At 41.8% G+C, this 18,524-nt stretch overlaps 1 protein-coding gene and 1 non-coding gene across 6 annotated transcripts in view; one reads left to right on the top strand and one right to left on the bottom strand.

The window, feature by feature from the left end:
* The window catches only part of Dop2R (dopamine D2-like receptor), a 69,233-nt gene that overhangs the window by 34,673 nt on the left and 16,036 nt on the right, over positions 1-18,524 (top strand). For all 5 annotated transcript variants that reach the window (XM_036819885.3, XM_065867805.2, XM_036819884.3 and 2 more), the window contains exons 3-4: positions 4,402-5,703; positions 6,719-6,909. In XM_036819885.3, coding sequence (XP_036675780.3) covers positions 4,527-5,703; positions 6,719-6,909 — 1,368 coding nt within the window. In that variant the 5' untranslated portion in view covers positions 4,402-4,526. The remainder of the gene's footprint in view (positions 1-4,401; positions 5,704-6,718; positions 6,910-18,524) is intronic.
* On the bottom strand, positions 8,685-8,756 carry TRNAP-CGG (transfer RNA proline (anticodon CGG)). The gene has a single exon. It is a non-coding gene; the product is annotated as a tRNA-Pro (tRNA).

The following is an 18,524-nucleotide window of genomic DNA, read 5'->3' as shown; positions in this document are numbered from 1 at the left end:
TGAAACCAATTTGCTCACCGTCCCCACTGCCCCGCTGCTGCATTCTATTTCAGCGCAGCCATTGCCACTCAATTTGAATTATGGGCACGGGTCAAAGCTACATACATATGTGCAAAATGTGATATCGTGGCTCCCCCGAGGCTCATCGCGATGCCATCGACTCGGGCACACAGGAAGAATGTATATCCGTTGTGCTATTTCCGTAGACCTTCTGTATTTTGTTAACTCGTGCTTTTACCACCACCTTTTTTTAACAGCTAGACATCGGGTTATAAGCAAATACATATTCTAAACAATCCATTATACGGATTGTGCTCATAAATGCCTAATTAGATTTAGACATAATCAAATTAGGAAGTTTTTTAAATAATTGTATCTGCCAACTAATATTTAGATATTAAAATAAATGGGTGTGGTATATAATATGCTGGGATCAAATATTGGTTTAGGTACCTTCGTATATCAATGAAAATCAATCACTGAAAAATTTAAGACGCTTTGCACTTTCTTGGTCCTAAATATGTGTTGAGTATATTTTAAATGTATAGTTCATCAATGATAGGGAAATTAAAATAAAATCCATTATGTTATACGTGGATGTCACACAAATCAAATAACATTATAGGTGTTTAAAAGTATGCAACAATACATTTTAAACTCAGAAGTACAATGATTTCATTAAAAAAGTCGACAATACTTTTTTCACTGCATACTTTTAGACACCTTAAATGACATTTAAATGTGATTTCAAAACCCTAGGGTTGTTTTTTTTGCAATACGGTCTCCTAGGATTAATTTAAAATTAAAAATGTAAATGTAACTGACATTGCTTTGTGCTTTTCCTTGATTGCCTTTCCCTTCCCAAAGTGATTATAATGTGAGCTGAGAAAAGGGAAAATATATTTTTAAATGCAAAAGCCCCAAGGGCTAAAGTTGTCCCCTCTGCCATCTCAATCCCGGCCATGTGTGCTTTCTTGACCTTGGCACCCAGCTCCCTCTAGCCCCATCCAAAAATGCCGCCGACGAACTTTCAACCCCCACCTTTCACCACTTTCCCCGCTACTTTCGCCACACGCGACTCACCACGATGGCGTTGAAAATAATTACACTTGCTGATTTATTGAGTGTCGTGTGGTGCGGCGAGCAGTGGAGCTGTGGAGAAAGGGGAAACGCCTTGCACTGGCCGGATGTTGTTAATGAGGCACGACATTGGCCGGGATGGCTGGGATTGCTCGGATCGGATTGGATTGCACCGGCCACGTCATATTATAAGCGCCCCAAGGTTGAGTGGGGTCAAGTGATTAGACCCACTCCGGCGACCTGGCAGTGAGTAATTGCGTTTGCCGGGGAGCAGGAGAAAAACAAACTGGGATCGGGATGGGCCAGGGATATTGAACCGAACCGAACTGAAGCCTTTGTGCCGGGCACTGCGACCCCGATTCCGCTGCGGAAATGCAATCCACCCCAATTCAATTACAAGCCGTAATAGCGGAGTTAACATCTATTTATGCATGTAGGGGGTTCATTTAAAGGTTAAAGGTACACTAGTTTCTCAAGGATTTAGTATTTCGTAGTTAATGAAAATTACCTTGGAAATTATCTATAAAAACAAAAGGGAACTTGCAAGACTTGGTATACTTACAAGTTTCTCAATTATTTTGTAAAACCTAGACTCTTTATTTACTTTCGCCTACAAATTGCATTAAAATCAGATAAATTGGAAAACAAAATAGACAAATATCCCACTAGAATACCTTTTGGACTTCACTATAGGATACCTAAAAATCTTTAAAAAAATATTTAAAATTATAAAAAATATGAACGCAAGCATAACGCCCTTGGAAAAATATGATCTACATAAATATCACGTTCAAAATTAAATTAGGCATATCTTAGAAGCATTCAAGAAATATGTATTTATTTAATAATTTACTAATAATGCTCCAAATGCTTATATATTTCAAAAACTTCTGCAAATTCTCTGGTATTTCCTAAAAACCTTTGTATCTTTTCTTCTTTCGGTGTACACCTTTGTGGCCCTAGGCCAGGACACCTATGTAGATCCCATTGATTAGGACTTGTTTCCCTGAGAGCCCAAATGTGGCAGTTTGATTTGCAGCTAGTCGGGGGCTCAACGATTCCGTGTTCCTGTCGCCGGGAGTCCGATGTGTGCCAACAATGATTAGGATGTAATGGACCAGACAATCCCGAAAGGAGTCGTCTGAATTATGTGGCAGAAGGCAGGAATGACTTCTGTGGGGTTGGTGGTGATGCGGGTTGGTGTTCTAGAGACCAGGAAGCGACACTCTCACCCGGATCCGACTCCGAATCCGGATCCGGACTGGGGGCCCGGCACTCCGGCTGTGCTTTATGGCTTGCGTGCGGCTGGCGCATATTCAAAGGCATCGCTCAAGCGAAAGTGAAATTAATTACTCGACTTCAGCTGAGCTGAGCTGAGTTGCAGGTCGGGCTCAGTCCGGCTGAGTCTCGTTTTGGTTCGCCTCGTTTGACTTGAGTTGAGTTAAGTTAAGTTAAGTTGGTGTTTCTGCCGCTGCCGTAATTAATGAAAGAGCCCCGGCACTGCGCCATTTCGATGGCCTTTCTTCTCCCCTCCTGGCCGAGGGCCAAAAATTTGATTAGTCCTTGGTAGCTGGACACACGCAGCTCCTCTCCGGTCTCCCGGCGATGCGGAATCCATAATCCAGTATCCAGAATCCCCGATTCAGGGGCTCTGCACTACCGGCTAATGAGTCCATTTTCGAACCCTTTGCTGCGGATCCGATTACTTTTGGCCCCTTTGAAACAACTCAAGACACTGCCCTGCCCTGTCCTCCACCTGCTGCCTCTCCTCCTCCTCTCATTAGGCTACAACGAGCCATCTTTTAATTATGGGCCATCGACTCGGGCGGCTTTAATCAGCGTCAATTGGCAAATACAAAAGCGAAAATTGCAAAATGTGTAAAGGCAAGATAGCGAAATGGGGAGTGGAATGGGCCGTTGGGGCCAGAGACACAAAAACCTTTTGCTAATTTAATTAAATTACACAATTTTCGCTGTCGCTTTTTGTAGAATAATTGGCAATAAATTGATTAAAGAGTTAATTAAACATGCGGCCATGGCAGTTGGGAGTGGGTCTGTTTGGCCAATGGGGTCGTGGGGAATGGGGCTTGGCCAAGCGGATAGATAATTGCAAAGGCATAAAGTGCAGGACCCCAGTGGGAGGAGTGTGAGTGTGTTTAAAATGCAATCGGGGTAAATGCACAGGGATGCGACCAAGCAGTAAAAAGCCATAGAGTTTACACTGTCCTAAAGAATGACCTAGTTCGAAAGATACGATTTGTAGGAAAACTGCTTTTAAAATATTTAAACATTGGAAAATTTAGGATCATGTTTTTTTGTTAAGAATCTAAATTTTTCGTAGTGTTTCTGCTGTAAAAATGTCAAAAAAATGTTCCAAAATAAAAATGGTATATGTATTTTTTGACCAATTTTTTAAAATTATTTTACTGTTGTTTCGTACCTAACTTTTTTTTATGAAAAGTGGTCAAAAATGAAAATTTCCAGGTTTAAATGCCAATCGATTGGGAATTTCATTACGAGTTCAGCAAGGTATGACACTTCATATTTGGACCACTATTCTCAGTGTTTCATTGAAAATACACACAGTTTTGGTCAACAATTTAGCACCTTGTTTTTGGTGATAAATCTGTATTTTTCGTAGTGTATCTCTTGTTGAGACTTGGCCAAAAAATGTCCCAAATCAAAGAGTCATACAGTTTTGAACAGCTATTAACCTAATAAATATATCCCTGTTACTTTTCGGCTGATTTAAAATATATGAATTTTCTGACCAATTTTTACCATTTTATAAGGGGTAACTAACGTTTTTTTTCGAAAATTGGACAAAAATTAATAATTTCAGCTTTAAATGGCAATCGCTTGCAAATTTTATTACGAGCTCAGCAAGGTATGACATTTCATTTTCGGACCATTATTAAGATTTTTTTCGGCCAAAATGCTGGATGAATTGGGTGTAAAGTAAGGATACGTTTTTAGGTAAAAGTATGATTCCATTGCTTTTGCAGAGCAGGGTATACGTTATCTGGGTACACAATTTTACCAATCGGGTAACTATATTTAAAAATCTGTAAATACGAAGGTTGAAAGTCTTACCGATCACTGTTTCGGGATATATGATAACATTTTTGGGGAATTTTACAAATTTGCAATGTTTAAATTTTATATCTATATATTTTGGTAACACTTGAATTCGTAAAATTTGATGTAAACTGTTAGTATTCTAGTATTCGACTTTTAACTTTTAAAAAAGATATCAACATTTAAAACATATATTGTTTTAAGACTATTTCTGATCCGTATTCCTTATGTCTTTCTCTCCAGCTAAAGGAACCATGCCGCTGGCGTTGCAGGAGTTGCAGCTCGTGTCCGCTGGCACGCCCCCGCCCCACTAGAGGTTGAGCCCATTCGATTGGCGGCGGGGAACCATTAGCGGGACCAGCAGCATTATGGCAGCCCAGCCATTGAGCAGCACGGCGGCAACATCCGCGGCAACAACTGCGGCAGCCGGTGCAACATCGGCGACCCTAACCACGTCAGCCGCTTCCACATCGACGGCAGCCACGTCCGCATCCGCATCCGCAACGGCATCGGCATCCGCGGGAGCCACGTGGATGCAGAACCAGCAGAGCCATCATCAACTGGTGGCGGATGGCGGTGGCTCCAATCCGGCGAACGGCAGCGATTCGCAGGCGGGCGTTGAGGGCCCCACAATGCCGGCCGGCTACTTGCCGATCTACGAGGATGTGGAAACGGCGGCGGAGGACGCCGGCTACGCGCTGATCGACGACATCAGCGAGTGGCTGTTGGGTTCGGTGGGTGGTGATGAGGTGGCCGTGGGCGGGCAGGAGAATACGACGACCTTGGCGGTAACGAACGGCGTTGGCGGCGCCAATGGAACGCTGGGTTGGCTGGAGGTGCTTAACAGCACGCTGCCAAATGGCCGAAGCAACTCGAGCGCGGAGGAAGTGGAGTTGGAGGCTCTGGAGGAGGGGGTAGGGGAGCGGGCCAGGGGGCGGTACGCCCTGCGCAGCTTTGTGGAGCAGCAGTTGGGGGGCGGCGGAGCTGCGGGGGCGGCCGGTGGCGGCGGTGGCGATGCTGGCATCGCGCTGATCGACAGCGGTGAGGAGGCCGCCCTGGACAATGTGGCGGATGCGGAAACGGACTATGGCCTCCTGGGCGGCTTCGGCGATGCGGAGCTGCTGCAGCGGACCGCAGCGGCGGCCAGGAACACGCTCGGCAATCGAACGGCGCCGGCGACGACGAGCTACGATGGTGGCGGCTCTGGCGATGTGGCAGGTACCGCTGGGGTCGGCGGCGGAGGAGGAGGATTGGCTGGAGGACTGGGAGGAACTGGAGGAGGATCAGGGGGCAGCACCTTCATGCTGCTGCTCGAAAACTTTAACGATTATTTTCCCAACTACAATGGGAGCACGGTTTCGGGAACAACAACCATTGCGCCGGGGGCGGGAATGGGCTCGGGCATGGGCGTGGCCATCACGGGGAGCAGGGGCGGCGGCCTGCTGCTCGAGCAGAACCTGACGGGACTGTACCTCGACGGCTACCGGTTCAACTGCACCAACGAGACGCTCAACCTGACCGACCCCTGCGCCGAGCTAAGAGTGGGTGAGTACCCCAATTTCGATTCCAATTCCCAAAACAAAACGAAACGAAACAAAACCATCCATCATAGCCATCAATTTGAGCCATCTATGCTGAACTTTCACGCAAATGGATAATAGATATTAAAGTTCTGAAATCACTTAGAAAGTTTTTTGAAGTATATATATATTTACAATTTTTTTTAAATTTTGAAAGACGATGTTCTAGTTCTGCAGTTTACTTTTTCTATAAATTTAAACAATATAAGAAATATAGATTTAATATGTGTAAACTGAAAAAAGACAGTAATCCAATAATTTCATATTCAATTTATATAATTTTGCTTCCGAATGAAAATTCATAAAAGTTTTCTTGTTCTTAAAAACTAAAATATAAAATCCAAGAAGTATGCTTGATTTAAACGATTCTGTTTTTATATAATCTTTTTTTATCAAGTTGGTAAAACAAGTTTATAAACTTTATAATGTAAAGTGCTCAATGTAAATTCGCATATTAACTTTCTACCTTAGTTCAAATATTATAATATTCTTATTGACAAAAGGATCTCCGCATTCTTTTATTTTCTTAATAACAAGTACAAAATTATACAAATTATGTCAATGTAGTACACAAGTTTTTAAAATCCAAGGCGAATACTTTTTTGTCTGTATATTGCTTAAAAAATAGAAAGCAAACTCTAAAGTTTTTCTTTCTAAGAACGTAGAAGTACTTACAAATAAATTGAATAAATTCAGAGCTCTAGAAACGTGTATCCTTAAATGCGAATATTTTCTTTGTTTGTACGCCCCCTAGATTAAACAAACAGTTAATTTAGTTGTCAGCCACATTTTCATTAGACAACGCTGAATTAATAATTGAGCTAAGGGGCATGTTGAGGTTTTCTCATAATAGTGAACTGCAAACAGGACTTCGGATGCAAAATTAAGTCAGCAGAAGCCTGGGGGTGGAAACAAAACCGCACACGAACACCGAGGAATGCATTCCACAGCCAGTGACTTATGCCATCTCTCCTTTTCAGTGGACCACAACTACTGGGCGCTCATCCTGATCCTGTTCCCCATCCTGACCCTCTTCGGCAACATCCTGGTCATCCTGTCCGTGTGCCGCGAGCGCTCGCTGCAGACAGTCACGAATTATTTTATAGTCTCGTTGGCCATCGCCGATCTCCTGGTCGCCGTGGTCGTGATGCCATTTGCTGTCTATTTTCTGGTAAGTTACCTCTATCCTTCTATCCTATATACCATACATACATAGGTAAACCATGCTTAATGGCCTGGGAATTTGGTTGGACGAGTTTCTTTGCGAATGCCTGCGATGGGGTGCCAAAATCAAAGTGGCCAAGTGCAAAATTACCAAACATTTCCGTTTAATTTTATCAAGTGTTGGGTCATATAATAAATAAACACGCTCATAAATACCAATCAGGATGGAGGCAGAGTTCCTAAGATTTTTTTTGAAGGGGGGTCAGGACCCAGGAACCAGGAGGGACGTGGCTTTTAAGTAAATTGGGGCCATTCAAGCAATAACATTCAATTTTTGGCGATGCTGGCATATAAATCAATGTGCTTCCTGAGCAAGTGTTTAAGGCAGAGAAAGCGAAACCGAGAAAGGACCTCAAACGAATGGCGGTAAAAAAAACGTTACATAAGAAAAAACACTTTCAAAAAAGATATGGAATATTTAGATTTAATTTAACATTTTTAAACCATTTATATATTTAAAATTTGAAAATTAAAGAGATTCGAAATGGTATGCCTAATAGAAAAGGTGCTGAAATATTTCCGATCTCAATTGAAAAAGAAAATTAAGTTTATTAACTATAAAGGTAAAGGTAAAACTGCTATGCTATTAAAACCAGGAACTGTAGCTTTAGTTTTATAAGCTATATCTATAAATTTCTCGCAAAAATTTAAAGAATCATTTAAGTTTGTACTATATATTCTTACTGTTACTTAGGTTTGTGTCAAGATTATTGGTTTTGACCCAACTTGATGCAAATTTGGTAGGATAGGTCTTAGCCTAGTTCATATTCAATAAATCAAAAATAGGCAAACAAGTCGTTGTAGTTGCATAACCAAGTCTTAATTGAAAAAAGTTCAAGATCCTCGATGGCTTTGGTGATGATAGATTAGAACTGAGCTTTGGCTTATAAAACTTTCTGAGGTTATTAGATCGCTGAGAGGTCCTCAAATTCTGCGACTGTAAGTTGGACGGCGGCAGACAAACTCCCGTCTTGGCCGACTGCCTTTGACTTAAGCCGACGTAGCTGTCATTCCGTATGATTGATTGTTCGATTGACTGACTCACTGACTGACAGACTGTCTAGCCAAACGGGCCCCGCCCACTGGGAACGGACTAACAGGACTAACAGGACCCACTAACTGACTGACAGATTGATGGAAGTGCCTTAGTACCGACTTTGTGCCCCATTCCCAGCTCGTTTCCGGTCCTGTCCACTCTGGTGTCTCATCAGCATTCGGATTGCGGTCCCATATCCGCTATGCAAAACCCGGAAATTCCGCTGTGGATTATACAAAGGCATCGAAGGGATCGCCTTTTAAAGGACTGGCCTTCTTAATTGGTTGCAAGCCGCGCTTGTCACGGCTGCCACAATTAATTGCATGTTTATTTCATCGCTGACAAATTATACCAAATTTCCCATTGCAATATTAAAGCCCTCGGAAGTCAAATGAAATTAACAACAGCCCACATGCAGTGACAGCGGGGGCGCTGGGCGTGGTTGCACAATAACAAATGTGCAAACTTGTCGCACAAATGAGAACAAGAAACTCGGTGCCAGAATAATTGAATGTTTGTTCAAATATTTATTTACGTTCTAGTTTTTTTTTTATGTACACTTGTTTTCTGCCCCGCTTGATGAAGATTGACTGACCGGGGAATATGGAAAAAATACAATTAATACGATGGCATAACAATATGGCAGGAAAAACAAATTGGTAGAAAAAAAATAGTTGTGAAAACTCGGGCTCGTCCGGGAGTTGAACCCGGGACCTCTCGCACCCGAAGCGAGAATCATACCCCTAGACCAACGAGCCGCTTGAAGGACGGCCTGCCAAAATGACCCCAAAAAGAGGGAGAGGGGGACAGACAATCAGAGGGAGACAGCCTACTTGATTGGTAATGTTTTTTTAGGTCGGGCAGCAAATCAAATCGATGAGGATTAAATGTCGTTTGTGTATTACCAGCAAATTAAAGGCCGCCCACCTTGAGCCTTTGTTGTTGACTTTCTAATGACGCACGCCCACTGAAAATCACAGCAAATTAACTTGTCATTAAGTGCATCAGTCAGCTCACCTGTGCAAGTGTCGGGTTTTAATTACCCATTCACCGATTTACCTCTTTACCTCTTTACCCCCTAACCCATTTAGGCGCCCACAAACGCACACACACACACAACCTCCCACTTGTCAGCTGCAGATGATGCCATCCATTGTAAACTTTCCCCGGTGAAAGTGATTTGAAACCCGAGATTTTGCGCACAATTGATGATGCGGTCTCTTTCTTTCTGGCGGGATCTCTTGTCGCCTGTCTCTCTCTAATTCATGCTGGCCTTGGCCTTCGCTTTTTCCACCCAAAAAACTTAATTACTTGGAAATACGATATATCATAGAAGATTTTCCTAAACCATTACTCAAAAAAACCCATTTGTCTGTCAGTTGGTTCTTAATAACCATTTACCATTTCAGGGAAAGAAGACTTCATAAAAGGTTTTATTATGATTTTAACTACCGTAACTACCTTTCTGTGTAACAAAAATTGCATACTTTTTGGCGGTTCTATAAATATATAAAAATTAGTATTTTCTGGTATTTTTTTGTTAGTTTAAAGATTTGCATTTTAAAGAACATAGGGATTGAAACCACAGAACGACCAGTAAAACAATTGGTAGCTTGAATTTTGTATTAAGTAAGTACAATTATAAAGTAGAACATTAACATATTAGGTATTTCATATAAGTCATGTTATTGTAAAGAACTTATAAGGTATTTAAGAAATATAGGTTAGGGATTGTAACTACCTGAGCGACCGAGTGAAAGAGTTGGTAGTTTATAATTTTTAATAAATTATAATATTATTTATTTATTTGACATAGAGTACCTAACTAAAACGTAGTTAACCTGTAGAAAAGCCTTGGTTACTAGAACTTCGGCTATTATATTATTATTATCAAAAGAGGTTCGGTTGATATTATGGTATCCCATCATATCTCTCGCTTACTGGAGATTCCCCGAAAATCTTTGATCATGTCACAGTAAATCATGGGCTGGCATTGAAACCACCAAAACACTACTGGGTATTATTAAACTCAAGTCTTGGCGGTTTTCCAAGGGATACACACACATACCCATGCCCATTGATGTACGCATACCCACATTCGCACGCGGACACACATGAAAATTGATTTAGTTAAGAGGATTTGCGTCAACAACAGCACAATAAGTGGGCAGTAACACGGTCCAGTGCGATGTGAAGGAAATGGGAAATGCGAGTGGGTCAACTGAGGGGGTGGGGGTGTTGAATGATGGGGTGGTGGGTGGTGGGTGGTGATTGGGTGGCTGCTGGAGATGGGCAGCTGAAGGTAAGGAAGATTGGGGGCTCTCTGGCGCTCTTTGTGTGCGATGGCATTTGTGCCGGATAGCACTTAACTCATAAAAATGTGCGCAACAAAGGTTGAGGTATCCACCGCTCAGTGACCCCCACCCAAAATCACCCCACCACCCAAAAACCCCCCCCAACCACCCCACCAAAAACAGAAGCAACAAGAGAGAGCCTGGGGCGGAACGAACGAGATGCCAACAATGGAGAATTATTGCTTATGACACAAGCCAGCGGACAAACAAGGGGCGTTGGCTTGTCCTCGTAGTCCTGTCAGCGGTGGGCGTGGCAGGACATACACACACATACACACACATACACACACACACTCACTCACGCCCATTTAGAAGCGCCGCTCCCACGGATCCCGTGATTCTCATGCTGATGCCGAAGCTGATGTTCTTTGGGCACCGTACATGGCTCGTTTTAACTCGCGGCTTAAACAAATATACAAACATGTTTGCCTGCCCTCTGTCTGTGTGTTTGAGTATGTGTGTGTGTGGGGCAGTGCTTTTCTATTTTAAGTGGTTGTATATGTCAGTTGAAAGCTTTTGTTGACATTCAAGTGGTCATTGAAAGTGTAAAAGCGTGCACACTGGACTGAATGGTTGTGGGGATGCTGGGAAGGTGGGGCTTTCCGGGGGAGAAGCCCGCTAACTGAAAGAAAATATCACCGGAAATGGTGATCAACTCGGTTTTCTACCGCCCAAAAGAGGACCACATGAAATGCCCTGCAAAAATGCACTTATTTTGTAGAACGGTGAAGGTTAGGGCCAATTTCTCAATGTCATGTTAAGGTTTTAGTTTGTTATCTGTCAGACAAAGTTAAATTTTAGGGAAAAATATTCATTTTCTCAATGTGCTGTTACCTCTACGAACATCCAATCTTCACAGGGTCTGATATCACACGATTCAGTTTAAAAATCAGACTGACAAACCTGAAATGCCATCTTGATGCTTGTATAGTTTTGACGACCGACAAATTTAACATAAACTTTTCCTCTAGCTTAGATTTAAGTGACTTTAACACTAACATTACACTGTTATACTGTTAACTAAACGTTACAAGTTAACGTGACATTGAAAAATCAGGTCTAAAGTATATTAATTTATAAAAAGAAAGCATAATAATAGGGAGATCCAGTTGTTCACATTACTTTGAAGCCATGATCACTGGTATTTTTCCTTGTGTAGGATCCAAGCAAGTAAAAAAAAAGACCTCGTCTGGGAGCTTGTTCGGGGCACTAATCTTATCAGAGCTGTGTTTGCTTTTTGTCTGCGAATGGTAGGATTTCTCCGTTTCCTTTCCTAATTTTCCTTTTTTCCATTCTCAGCTTTTTGGAGCTCCCACTGGGTGTTTTTCAGCCGTTGTTAATTGCTTTTGTATGCAGCTTGGGCAACGCTTTCAAGCTGACTTTTGCAGAAATGGGCCAGGACAGTGGGGATTAGAGGGGGAATGGGGATCGGGATCTGGATGGCCAGAGGATAACACAGAGCATCCCGGTGAGCAAATGCAACACGAGCAGAGCTTATCATTTCCCCAGATAGGATTACTATCCACACGCCATCCGTTTAAACAGATCCAAGAAGGTTTAATTTCAAAAATGGTTTATTATTTAACTAATGGCGACTGTTTATATAAGCTTGTATTTCTATAAAACAATAAAAAACATATGATTCAGTACATATCTTCCCGAAGGTCCGAAATCATTATTAAATTTAAGAACCTATATATTTTGTAGGGATCGTTATCCTGGCTGACCCATATGCAGCTGCATATACTTACTTGGAACTTTCACTGAAATGAATTTCTTTAGCACATGTGGCGTATGAGGGACGTCAAGTGCTCGGAAAACAGCCTTTAATGGCAATTTTCAATCGTTCAGGTCTGCATTACCCTTGTCCTTGTGTCCTTACCTCCTTGGGTCTTTGGGTTCTTGGGTCCTTGGGTCCTTTGGTTTTTGCGCATCGCACTCACTTGAGAGGACCGTAAAGAGGCAACAGAAATTGCCATAAGTTCATGGCAAAAATAAATAATCTGATTAATGTACACTCACAATCACAATCACGGACTTACGCACACACACACACTCGGCCACTTGAGCCACTCGAAACGGAAGTCAAAGGAGTGGGAGCCACTGGCGAAAGGACTCGGGCATCGCAGTGAGTCCTGCCAAATGTCAGGCTCTGCGGTTGGGGAAAAGGGGAAAAGTATCTGGCACCCGGATATGCGGCGACGATAACGGTACTTAATCAGCCTTTGACCCAGAAACAGCCGCTAACGAAAAAGAAAGGGTCTTGCCAGTGAAAATCACAGTCGGAAAAGGAGTTGTTTGTTTCCAAATTGTGGTAATGTAGACTATCTTAGCGACTGTTCTCTGGCTAATTTTATTTATTTCTTCTAATATATTATTGTTCGGTATACGTGATATTAACTGGTTTAGACGATAGTCTTTAAATGTGCTGAGCAGGATTTATTTATCTAAAAGAAATAAATTATACACCCATGGCAGCTCTTATAATATCTAAAATATATATAAGACTCTTTAAATAATATATAATGAATAGTGAAAAAATTATAAAATAAAAAATAACCATACATTTTGGTTTTTAGTTTTATAAAAATAGCCACATATGAAGTGAAAATCTGGCGTGTATTTACCTTTTTTTTGGTCCCTGCTTTTAATGGAAAGATGGTTTCAGATGGTTAAATATATTCAGTTCTAAAACCAGGAATGAAGCTTTTATGGGATAATGGGTTAAATTCCACACGTGCACTCACATATGTAGGCCAAAAAACTGTTTACTCCTGGTGGCCCAGAAAAAGCTGCAACCACTTAAACCACAGTTTTTATTCAAATTGCATAAACATGTGACATGTGTTTCTAGCTCTCCGAAACGTGTTCTCCCCAAACAAAAACCACACACACGTTCCAAAAACAAAAGCCAAGAATGCAGTTCTGCTGCGAACGACCCATATATAAACATAAACCTGGACATTTTGGCAATTTACATTCTGTTATCCTGTGTAATCATATTTCGTGCGTGGCCCCGAAAAAAAAAAACATAGAGTTGTTGTGGCAGTGACAGGCCAAACGGCCAACAGGCCAAGTGTCGTCAAATTCTCCTTCAGAACGACTTGTTTTTTTGGCACTTTTATTATGCAAACGTCTGATAATTGGATCGAATGGGACTTGGCTCTTGCATTTTTGCAGGGGAAAAGTTGCGAGGCTGCAACTCTAAGCTCGCCCGCAATGATTCTCAAAATTTGCCCGAAATGTGCGGCAGATGGAGGGAACATTTATGACTTCGGCTAGAGCGAAAATAAAACTGCAAACAAGCTTGTAGTGGGCGTGGTCCTGATCCCGCCCCCCAATCCTGCTCCTGCTCACCTGGCAAACTGGCAACCTGGCAACCTGGCAACCTGGCAACTTGGCCACCCGGGGCCAGAAACTGCCAAACTACACAAAAACTGTTTCCATGTGGCAGGCAATAAAAAGAGTTTTCCGCAACTTGTTCCTGGCCAGGCAACAAAAATAAAAAACCAAAAAAAAAAAGGGTAAGCAAGGGAAAAGCGAGGTGGAAGGTGGATAAGGGGTGGCATTGCCGAGCTGAGTTGGTGGGCGGTAAAGTTTTTTAATTTTAATGGCCATTTAAAAGGTTGCAGGCAAATGCTTGGCCCGGCTTAAGTGCCGTTCATCAGAGGAGGTGACGTTGGGTCCATTCGGTTCATTACTAGCCCAGTTCAGTCCAGTTCGGGCCAGTCCCACGGGAGTCCGCACTTCGGACCCTCATGTCCTGTCAGCCGGGATCTACAGCCACATCCCAGCCTTGGCCCACTCATTTGGGCCACTGCCAAGACTCTAAGGCCCAAACCGAATAGTGAAAGCTGAATGCTGAAAACCGAAAGCCTAAAAGGCTTTCTTTCCCTGCATTCCGACAAGCCACTTGAACGGAAAATGGAGACTGGTCCACGGCGATGCTGTCAAAGTGCCTGCAAGTGGCTGAGCAAACAAGCTGCAGCAAACACCCAAATAGAGACCTCGACTTAGGGATGCATATCTAGAAGAAAGAGTTCCACTAAATATCGAAACAAGGAACAGAATAGGTCTAAGGAATTTGAAAGATCCCAGGATTCAGTAATGGTACCTTCAATAAAATTGAAATACAAATACATATATGAATGATCTTTTATTCCTTGTAAATTTGAAATAGTTAGGCAAATAACACCTATAGTTTTCCAAATAATTTTAAAGATTTCTTTTCAGTTAATCTATTGCTGAATTTTCAACACTACACACAAAAAATAAGATCAATATTAATACATATACATTTTTTTAAATATGACCTTAAAATGGGTTTATTGACATATGAGGTCTTAGATCTTCATATTTGGAAAATTACCCAAAACTGTCCATATAAAATCAGTGCTCAGATCATTTCCTCCTCAAAAAAATGATGATACGATGAATGCTTGAAAAATATTTAACAAGATGTTGGTATTTTTAGAACTGGGTTATTTTACTTTCCGAGATGTTTATGGAAATAAATGTAAAACTTCAAATAATTTAGTTCTGTGTACAATCAAGAATATTTATAGGGAACATCGCATCTAAAATAGATACAACTGTGCCATCCCTAGTTGGTATTGAGTGGGGTTGTTTATGCGGTGCCTCTGCAGACTGCAGTGACCCCCAGTCAAGCTCCTTGGGCTGCAGAAACAATTTATTGACTAAGCCAACTTGAATGCGCCCGAAAGCAGGCAACGCTTTGTTGCTCAGCATTCTGCGGCTGTGTTGGTGGATAGCACATATGTGTGTGTGTGTGTGTGCTTATAAATCCTTGTCAGGCAGCGGAGCACACTGAACCGCAGGCCGCACATCAATTCAAATAAATAATCTAACAGCATGAAATCGTCCGGGGGGCAGAAACTTTTCAGCTGCTCAGTTGGATTTTGGATTTGGATGAGTATGAGTGGGTGGGCTGCCTGCCCGGCTAAATGATGGCTATAAAAAATATGGCCTGCAATCTTGCTCACTTTCACTGCCACTTTCCCTGCCATTTCCATTTCCATTGCCACTTACCAGCGACCTCTGAACCCCGAAAAACGGACCCCGACCGGCGACTGCCATCTCCGGCACGCATGCGAGTTAAAGCGCGCACTTCCGGCCGGATTCAAGACCACGGACCGCAGATTTCGGTTTCTGGTCGCATTTTCCGCCAGTGCCGGCTTGAATAATTAACACAGATTTTGATTCGACCAAAAAACCCCTCGGTTCCCCACCCAATTCCAATCCAAAATCCCAGGGCCAATCCCAAAAAAGGCCAAGATTCAATCAGCGAACGGAACACGATTCCCGGATGTCTTCTCCGCAAGGATAGCAGCGAAAATATATTTTATTATCATTTTCATGGCGAGATGGCTATATAAATATCCAATATCCAAGGCGAAAATATGCCGCCAAGGGGCTGGAAAAAGTCATCTTAAAACCGAATTTCCCTCGACGCTAATGACAGCTAATTTGTTGCAACAACAAACATGGGAGAGCTGAAAAGAAAGCGAGGAAATCTCTCGAACGCACACATGCTCGTATGTGTACTATATATATAAATCTGGTTTATTTACGTACATATATAAGCCATATAATATGTACAAATATGCACCAAGTTGGCCTTCGGGGGCGAGTCCGAGGCTATTAAAAATGGCGCACAAAAACGCTAAAATGGTTACGACAGTGACAACGAAAGAGAGGGAAACACCGGAAGTGAGCGAGAGGGCGTGAGATAAGCGTATACGTATATATATACACGTATACCCAGGCAGACAATAAACTTAATAAATAAGTCAATTAATTGCCCTGAGCTTCGCATAGGGCCAAGACCCGGACGAGAAGCAACAGCATCAAGTGCCAGGCACTTGGCTAAAAGACCGAGCCACCCACTTTCACCCCCTTTCCCCCTACTTTCACCCACTTTCCCCCAGTGTATTTACTATTTATGTGTGTGTGTGTGTCTATTACGGGAGCCAGTTCAATTAACATTGTCTGGCTGCCTGGCATAAGAAAATGTACGCGAAACTCGTTTAATAGTCGCCAGCTCCTTGGCTTTGACACTGTCGAGGTTACGGTAACTTTATTACCAACGCTGCAAAATTATCTACGGCTGCTGCACTCCACTGAACGAAAATGGGGACTACACTGGGGGAAATTTCATTGGAAAATATATCAAATGCAATTTATAAATTTTAAAAATATTTAATTGTCCATTATATGTTTTTGAATGACTATGATTTTATTATTATATTCTATTTTTAAAATTATGTTACTAATATAACAACGTATTTTTATAAAGCAAATAAATACTCGGGAGTGCCCAAAAATCAGTAAAATAACCTTTAAACATAATTTTAGGTGTCTAAAAGTATGCAACAATATTGCTTTGACTCAGAAATACGAAGTAAAGCTGAGAACATTTTATTCACTGCATACTTTTAGACACCATTAACAGAAATTCATGAAATAATGTAGTTTTATTAATCTAAGAATTTATCACACCTATCCGGATTAAAATAATCTGAATGAAGAAATTATACAAATATTTTTAACTTTTTTCCTCTTGTCATCGTAAATTAAAATAAAATAAAATTTTAATTACCCAAAACTTCTTGATATATATAAAAATCTTTGCAAGCTTATTGCTAAACCCATTTCGGTTTGGTGTACCATGGTTTTGGTTGTTAGTTTTAGTTGCAGCGAGTGCAATTAGTGGAAGCCCCACATCTCCTATATATGCGAATAGTCATAAGTTTTCCAGTGCAACCGGTGCAGCTCCATTTTCGGTTATTCCGCACTTTATGTTCATGAAATATTAAAGCGGAAACGACAGGCAGCCGCGACTGCAGCATTTGGCAACATAAACAAATTATTTGATGGCTTTTACGCGACTCACCTCCCACATCCCACCACCCAAATGGATGCCCAAATCCTGCCACGCCCCCTCCCCGTCGAACTCCCCTTTTTTGGGGATCTTGACGTCTTGTTCCTGCGGTTGGTGTCGCCTTCTTTTCGGGGATTTTTGGTGGGTTTTTTGGGTTGCATGGCCGGCCACTAAGTAAACTTTAATGGCGACCATAAAATAGGCAAAAAGGGGCGCGCCCACACCCCATACACACACACACAGTCACCCATACACACACGTATCCTCGTATATTATGCGAGTGGCATAAAACCAAAGACCACGAATAAGGAGCAGCTAGCAAAGCAGCAGGATCAAGGGCGACCAATCCTTAGCAGCATATTTTGCAGCTGCTGTGACATTTTTATGCTAAGCAGTCGCCAAATTATGAAAATTCGTAAAAAGCCAAATGTTATGGCATCCTGCCAGACAGAGATAGATGCTGTTACACACACACACACACACAATACACACAACACACACATAGAGCGCACATCCTTGCCAATTTGAGCCGCTGGTTTTGGCCAGCTTTTCCTCTGGTTTATCGCTTCGGAACTAAACTCGTTGACTCGTTTATCATCTCGTTCCCAAGAACAACAAGAACAGCGCCACAACTTCCGTCAGGAGAAAGAAAAGCCTGTTAGTTTCCAAGGATGGATGGAGGTGTAGCTCTATTAGTGGGGAAGAAAAAGTTGGCATTACCATGCTTTCATCGTTTCTGAAGAAAAAATAGTACAAGTTCTGGAAAAAGTAGTTTTACCTAAAGTTTGATTTCAAAATAACCATTGATTATAATCATGCGCGGATCTACGGGGGAGTTATATGGTATCGATCCCCCACTCCGGTTAAACAGTATATGTAACATGTATTCTATTCAAATTTTTGAACAACAAACTTTTTTTTATAATTCCCCTACAAGCAAATTCTGGATCCGTTACTGATTATAATAGACCATAATTGACTTTCAACTTGGAATTATATTAAATCCGTATTCTCAGTAGAAAAATAAATATATATTTTTATTTCTTTGCGTTCCTCAGTCAATTAACTAAAAAAAATACTTTGCCATAGATTGACATTTTTAAACACTTGAAAAAAGGGGGAAAAGCTTAGGTTCGACATTGAAATAGAGTTGATCCCGAATCTAACTCAATAGTGAGTGACCTGGGTATCATTATCTTGGAGTTCTAATGAGACGATAATGAAGCTGTCCAACCGAAATCGGGCTTAGCCAATTGTCAGGAGAAAAATGG

The sequence above is a fragment of the Drosophila suzukii genome, chromosome X, assembly GCF_043229965.1.
Source record: "Drosophila suzukii chromosome X, CBGP_Dsuzu_IsoJpt1.0, whole genome shotgun sequence".
Lineage (NCBI taxonomy): Eukaryota > Metazoa > Arthropoda > Insecta > Diptera > Drosophilidae > Drosophila > Drosophila suzukii.
The sequence above is the reverse complement of the archived record's forward strand: the minus strand, read 5'-3'. Positions and strand labels throughout refer to the sequence as shown.